General features: G+C 36.1%; 1 protein-coding gene across 1 annotated transcript; it reads right to left on the reverse strand.

Moving 5' to 3' along the window:
* Positions 1-3,349: 3,349 nt before the first annotated feature.
* On the reverse strand, positions 3,350-6,478 carry LOC143610583 (replication protein A 70 kDa DNA-binding subunit A-like). Its single transcript, XM_077085027.1, has 3 exons — positions 6,210-6,478; positions 3,520-5,617; positions 3,350-3,440 (listed from the first exon to the last, which is right to left on the reverse strand). Exons 1-2 carry the CDS (start codon positions 6,476-6,478, stop codon positions 3,529-3,531), a joined length of 2,358 nt encoding a protein of 785 aa, XP_076941142.1. The 3' UTR covers positions 3,350-3,440; positions 3,520-3,528.
* Between the last annotated feature and the right edge of the window lie 751 nt (positions 6,479-7,229).

Raw genomic sequence — 7,229 nt, forward strand, 5'->3', positions numbered from 1 at the left:
GATCAGTCCCACCAGGAATGAAGTCTCGTCTCACGAAGAAAAACTGATTTCTCCAAAAGGAGTCATTCAGAGTAACCTTTAGCAGAGGATGAGGTTGTCGAGGCTTGGATTTAAAAAGGAATCGGTCCGTACCGTGGGTAGTAAGGGTGTACAGATAGGATAACTCGGGAAGGCCAAAGTCAACCTTTTCATCTTCTATAATCCGTTCGATAGTTCCTAACACTCTCCAAAGCATTGGCATAGCCTGGATGTAGGGTATGCCCGTGCTATCGAAGAAGCTTTGTGTAAAGGAAGGAAAAGGGTAACTGTAACCGATAAGAAAGGGGCAAGCCGGAAAACACACCCAAGTTTTGGAAAACACGTCACAACGGATGCAATATTCGTATGGTCGAAAAAGGGTTTCTGGTGGAAACAAAGGGCAAAACTCATCGACTTCTGGGTTAGTGAGTTTGCAGATCTCAATGGAAGGGTTTGCTACGAGGCCTTGTGGCTCCATCTCCGACAGGTCAGAGTCATCGGAGGAGTGTTCGGAAGGATTAGAGGGGTGTAGAGAAGACGAAGTACTAGACATTATCATCAAAGAAAAAGAATAAAGGGAAGAAGGATACCTGCTGAGTCGCTTGAATATGTGATTATAAAAGAAAATATAGGAAGGCATATATAGGCGGTTATGATTATCTCGAGGGCTAAATGGTAAATATTTATGGTAAACCGTCCAATCATCCAGTTTTCGCAGAAAGTTTGAATTTCAAAATGACAGTTGTGTTCCACTATCACCTGCCATTTTGGGGGTAATTGTTAGGACTGATATTTTTCCTGCTGAGGATATGTTATCCTTAAAGATGTGTCTGGATCAGTTATCCTCCTGAAGACTTCCAGAGCCGTGTCAAGGATTGAGGATCCTCACAAGTTGGTATTATTAACAATTGTTTTACATGTGTAGGTTATTATTCAATAGGAGTAACGCCTTTGTGACTTGGTCTACCTTAATTTTCGCTACTGCAAACTACCAGCACGTGGTCAATGAACGATAGAGGAATAGTGGAATAGTGGCGGATAGTTAGGACTTTTTGTTGAATGTATTTACTTTATAATTATCGAGATATGATTGATTAGCTCACACTTGTACTCACACACACACTAGAGCAGATTCAATAAATCTCTCTATACACTAGTTTACATTGTAATATCGATCACGATCTCCAACCCATTTGTAACCTTTTTTGATATTAATAAAGTGGTGATCGACGAGTTGTCATCACCCGGGGTTTTTTTTTTGATCTGAACAAGATCAAAGGGTTTTTCCTCGCAACAAATCGCTGTGTTCATCTTAATTTCGTTCATATATTCATTGTTATCAATTTAGTACTAAACCTCACTTAACAGATTTGGATACATTATCCTTAACTGATTTTTATTTAAAACAATATGTATTTAAAATAAATAGAATAGAAACCTATATTTAATCATCGTACTCAGTATATCCCACCAATAGCAAAGCTATGGTAGGGTCTGAGGAGGGTAAGATGTAGGCAGCCTTACCTCTACCCCATAGGGATAGAGAGGCTGCTTCCGGTGAGACCCCCGGCTCGATAGTAGTTTTGCATCAAGCCTTGGACATAAGGCACATAGCACTCAATCATCGGGACACCGGCTGATCGGTGCATGTACCCTTATCTTTCAGCTATCAACGCCACTACATGATGCCTGATTAACCGTCCGTCACTTTTAACGTTATTTTCACGAGATTAGTAAAATAACGTCAAAATTAGTGCAATTTCACTTTTGCCCACCCGAGGGTTCACACATATATACATCATATGTGCGCACCGCAAGCAGGGCTAAGAAACCTATATTTAAACCATTAAAAAAACATAGAAATAAAGCATACATCAACTTAAAATTAAATAATAGATATAATACAAGCGGATCCATGTTTGAACGGTCCATCATTAAAATATTACTTTCTTGATTAAACACATTTCATCCATTTACTCGTGAAATTCATCTAAAGAAGTAGTCTTTATCTTTAAAAGAATATTGCGTTTGCCCAATGACCTTGTTGACAATCGGTTAGTTTTACATTATGCATCTCACTCTTGTTGGGTGTGTGAATTTAGAATTTATTATATAATTTAATTTTTCTAAACAAAAAAAAAATATGCATGACTGTTGTAATTCTAGATAAAAATAAAAATAAAATTATTATTATTTGTTTATACAACTGGTTGAAAAATATGGGATACTACTTAAAAGAAAAAGAAATGAATGTGGGATTGAGCCCACTATTCTTGTTTGTTACAAGTTTGCAAGTATAAACTCATCATACAAAAATTGGCTCCACACCGGTGGAGTCTACCTCCAACTTGTCTGCTCATTGTCAAATACTTTCAGACATCGGAGGACGGAGCCTGATGTGGATGCTCTAATAGTTAGCCTAATAAAAAATATATCATATAAAGTAAAAATGTAATAAAGGTAGTCTGACAGATGGTTCTCTTCATCCTTCCACTCTATCGCGTTCCCATTCCATTCTGACTCTCTCTCTCTCTCTCTCTCTCTCTCTCTCTCTTGCACGCGCTAAAATCGTGAAGTGAAAAAAAAATGACAAGAGAATAACACCTTCAGCAGGCAGCAGTAGTTCAACCGACGGGTCATATATATGGGCATTCGTTCCCGATCCTACCGGTCGATCCGGTCTAGGTTTAAAAGATCGGTTGCTTATATCATTTAATCATTTAACCTAGAAAAATAAAAAACAAAAGTTACCGAACAGTTTACTGAGAATGTATATATATTTGATTGAAGTTCACTTGGAAAATTAGTACCATACTACCATTACACTTCTTTTTTATGTTATTTAATATTTGTTTTTCTTCTACTTCACTTTAAACACTACTTTTTTTTTATGTTATTTAATATTTTAATGTTTGTTTTCCTTTTATCTCGATATAAACACTACTCTTAAATTAATGCATGACATTGTGTTTTGATCTAAACACTACTCTTTAATCTTTAATGAGCTAAATGAACGCAAAGTATTCACTTCTTGCTATCATCTCCTCATGTATTTAAAAACAGGAGGCAAGTAAAAGTAGAAGATTGTTGATATTTTTTATATCAAACTTGATATGACAAAACAATTTATAGATAAAAGTAATACAAATACTCCATGAGCACCATTCACAACCACAATCACCATCACAAATTAACCACATAACTACCCTAACCAAAACAAAGAAATTAAATACTGAACAGAAACCATAACTTCAGTTATAAAAAGAAAAAAAAAACCATGACTTGAGAATACACACATTCAAGTAACCAACTGAACCATTCTATCCTAAACCAAACAAAAATAAATAAAGTTAAACCCAAAACTGAGACAGCTGGCATTTTATTACTACAAGATTCTGCATAGTCAAAATTTAACAACCAACCTGCAAATATAAGAAAAAAAATGTTCACTATTTACATCATTAGTGTGTGTATTGTGTAATGAAAATGTTTAGTTTATACCTCTAAAAGTCAATAACCACCAACATATTGGCCAGAAGCGCCCCCGTATCTTCCCGGTCCCACATTTCCACCACCATAGCCTGCAGAAACATTATTCACACCAGGGCAGTCTTTAGCCCAATGTCCTGGTTGATGACATTTATAACAATTGGAACTGTTTCCACCTGCGGAAGCCATACTGTTAAACCGCCCACCCGAACTATCTACAGCACTTGGACAGTTCATAGAGCTATGCCCCACACCACCACAGCTGTTGCAAGTAACACCATGTCCATAACCACCATATTGATTCCCGTACTGACCCGTTTGACTTATTGGTAAACGGGCTTGTTGACCAACAACACTCCCCATGAAACTGTTCGAAGGCACTGATGCACCAGCAGGGATTTCAATCTTTGGATTCTCCTTTTTAAGTAAATCTAGAAGAAAGCTGGTGTCTGATGAAAATTTTATCTTTTCAACATTGACCACGGTTGACTTCACACGCTGCTCATCATTGTAGGTCTCTTCTTTCACCTTTAACTTGAAATTATACTTATTACGAAGAGCACTCCTTAAAAATTCCGTAAATCTCTCTTCGTCTTGCTCTTCATTTCTTATGCAATGCAACTCTTTAGCAGAGATTCCAATTATCTCCTCACCAGTTTCTTGAAATGCAGTTGCCCATGTTATACCAGTGTGGTCTTCTAACTGCATTTGAAGAATATATCTGTAATCACATTGGTCGACAGCCATATCACACCTGTCACACTGCCACTTTGCATCACTGTTTTCTCTAACCTTTTTACTGCATTTTCTGTCACCCAACATGATTGGGCACGCCGTGTAACAAAAGGTTTCAGGTTTTATATGAGATAAAGTTGCACTGACTGTGATCCAATCTGGCTTCTCAATGGTCCCGAGTTTTTCATCTTTGATTTGAGAAATAGTTTTCCTTACATCAGTTCGAGCTATAGTGTCACTGGATAAAGAAATAGACGGTGTGTTTTTTCCAACATTGTCATACCATGTTTTGAGTTCACGGCCCTCGGGGAAATCGGGCTCTATGAACAGCTGGCTTGTAGATATTGTTCCTACGTTTTTACCATTGAACTCACCAACACGAGCAGCCTTTATAGCCAAAACAGGGAATGTTCCAGAATCACACATGTTTTGAAGTGTCTGGCCTTCTTTGTTACAAAAGTTACCCCATAAAGTTACCTCAACACTTCTTCCAGACTTGTCCTTCAAACATAGGGTTTGTTTGAGAGTCTCGGTATTGTCTTTTTTCATTATGGACGATGAAGGTTTAATACTATAAACCACACCAATGATGTCTATAATAGTATTGTTATCCAAGTTTTCAATTTCAGCAATTGGACGGAAATGAAACTGTTGTTGTGGAATCGATCTGTCATCTTCTAAACAAGGCTGTATTGTTGATGAATAATCCAGTGTAATTTCTTGTTCGTTTTTCAGATGGTTATAAGCTTTTTGAGCAGGTTTAACGTTACCTTTTGAAATAAAATAAACTTTACCAACTTCAATTTGGTTATAAAACTGGTCAGCTACAGCGTTGAAGCATGTTGTTCTTATTTCATCACCATCGGCGTCAAGAAGGTCAAAAGAAAAAACTTTACCATCTCCTTTAGCATTGTTGAAATGTCTAAGTTCTCCTTTTGCAGTCACACGGGCTTTTATGGTCCACATACCTTGATATGGGTTCAAACCAGCAATCGGGATAATCCTAGGTGGCGCCACGTTTTTTGCAGTGGGTCCCCTGTTTGTATACATTGAAGGAGGTTGATTATATGTGGGTTGAACTGGACGCATGTAACTGTTTGCAGGCGGGCGTGAAACACCATAATTAGGGGAATTCACACCATAATTAGGAGGGTAATTTGGGGGATTCACAGCAAAATTAGGTTGTTGAACAGAGCCCGTGAAGTTGTTGTTGTGGGGACTATGTATGGATGTTGGTGGCTGGTTGATGGACTGCATAGGTGCTGCAGGCCTTAATGTAGAAGGCTCACCGCCAGGAGCAGATGAGAATGGTTTTGCATCACCAATAACATCACAGAATGGCCGGATCACATCAAGACTAAGAACTATAATAATCCTGCAAAAAGTAATTAAAGAAGTGTCAAGATGAAATTTTTTACACGATGATTGCCAAATTATATACCGCGACTCGTACGCCTATCGGGATTGTAAAAGAACCATATTGTAACATGAGTCAAAAATGTCAGATGAAACTTTCTCCATCTATTCTAAGGTCAACTTCTTGGTTAATATAGCAAACAAGAAAAAAAAATCTATCAATTTCTATGGACTCTAATCACCTAAAACTCACAACCACCACCTCTACAAAAATCATGTCAAATATTGGCTATAAAGTTAGCTATATGTTCTGATTTCTAAGTACGTTGACAGGAAAATCAAAAGACATGTCGTCAAAATTATTTACTACAACAAGCCAACAATATCCTGTTGAAATTTTATATACTTAATTCACATTTCACAGTCATAGTCCTGACTCTCAATTAAATTATACAACTGTCCCTTTTGCAGTATTGCAAAACTCGTTAGGCGCTAGTTTACCGGTGGGGGTACCAACTAGTGATTAATTGAATTAATGATATTTTGGAGTTTTAGAAATTTAAAATCGAAAACTTTGCCCTAATAATAATAATAAGAAGAAAAAAACTTACAGGCGGTCTTTGATGGAAGTGACGTTATACTGATTCAATTGAACAAGAGAACCGTTCTGTAAGTGTTGAGATGTGACCAAATGATTGAGCTGAGTACCAAGCATCGCGTTCTGAAAGAAGACGCCGTCAGATAAACTAGCACGGTACCTATCCCTGTGGTTTGGTGTGGTCCGTAGATTCATCACCTGAACCACCGGTGTACCGTACGTGTCGTTCCATTCGCCGTTAGATATCAACGCTATTGCACCTTCCGTTAACTTCACACTCATGATTTGGTGGTTTCTGAAACCCTAGAAACAGAGAGAGGGAAAGACTAGTTTTGTTTTTGTGAGCGCCAACTTATTATTATTATTATTATTATTATTATTAGTAGTAGTCGGATTATTATTATTATTAGCGTCCTTGTGATATTAAAAATGACCCTTGTGAAACTGACACTTATAGTCAACCAGGATCGGGTTAAACCGTTGGTGAATACCAAAATCTCCAAAGAGTTTGTTATTTATAGACAATATTTCATTTCCAATATTTAAAACAAAATTTGAAATCAGCAATATCTATCTAGGAATTGTATTATTCCTTTTAAAAGATTATGAAACTGTATTATAAGACCACTTCCATTCGCAACCTAACGATGGTTTATGTTGCCAAATGACATTAAATAAAATAAAAAATTAATATTTTATAATTGATTTATCACAAACTAGTTTACAAACCATTTTATACAATTATTAGTTTTTATCCTTTTGTTTTTTTTAACAATTAATATAATACACAAATTAGTTTTTGTTTAATAACTTAAATTGTTAGCTTAAAAAAAATTCTAAAAACACAACCATATTTATTTTTTTTCCTATACACTTCGATATAAATTTTATTAAAAACGAGGTTATTCAACAATATGTATTTTTTCTTACTAGCTTTTCCAATATAATATTATTGTTTCGTAACTTATAATTTAAAGTTTTATCTTTTATATATTTTAAATAATTATAAATTATATTTATATAACAAAATGTT

This window comes from Bidens hawaiensis, unplaced genomic scaffold, assembly GCF_021521415.1.
Source record: "Bidens hawaiensis isolate Kalapana, Puna unplaced genomic scaffold, B.hawaiensis_p1.1 tig00027062_1, whole genome shotgun sequence".
Classification (NCBI taxonomy): domain Eukaryota; kingdom Viridiplantae; phylum Streptophyta; class Magnoliopsida; order Asterales; family Asteraceae; genus Bidens; species Bidens hawaiensis.

Coding starts and splice junctions, on each gene's coding strand:
- LOC143610583 (XM_077085027.1), bottom strand. CDS start 6,478: ATGAGTGTGAAGTTAACGGAAGGTGCAATAGCGTTGATATCTAACGGC. Junction 5,618..6,209: donor ACTTCCATCAAAGACCGCCT/GTAAGTTTTTTT, acceptor TACTTTTTGCAG/GATTATTATAGTTCTTAGTC.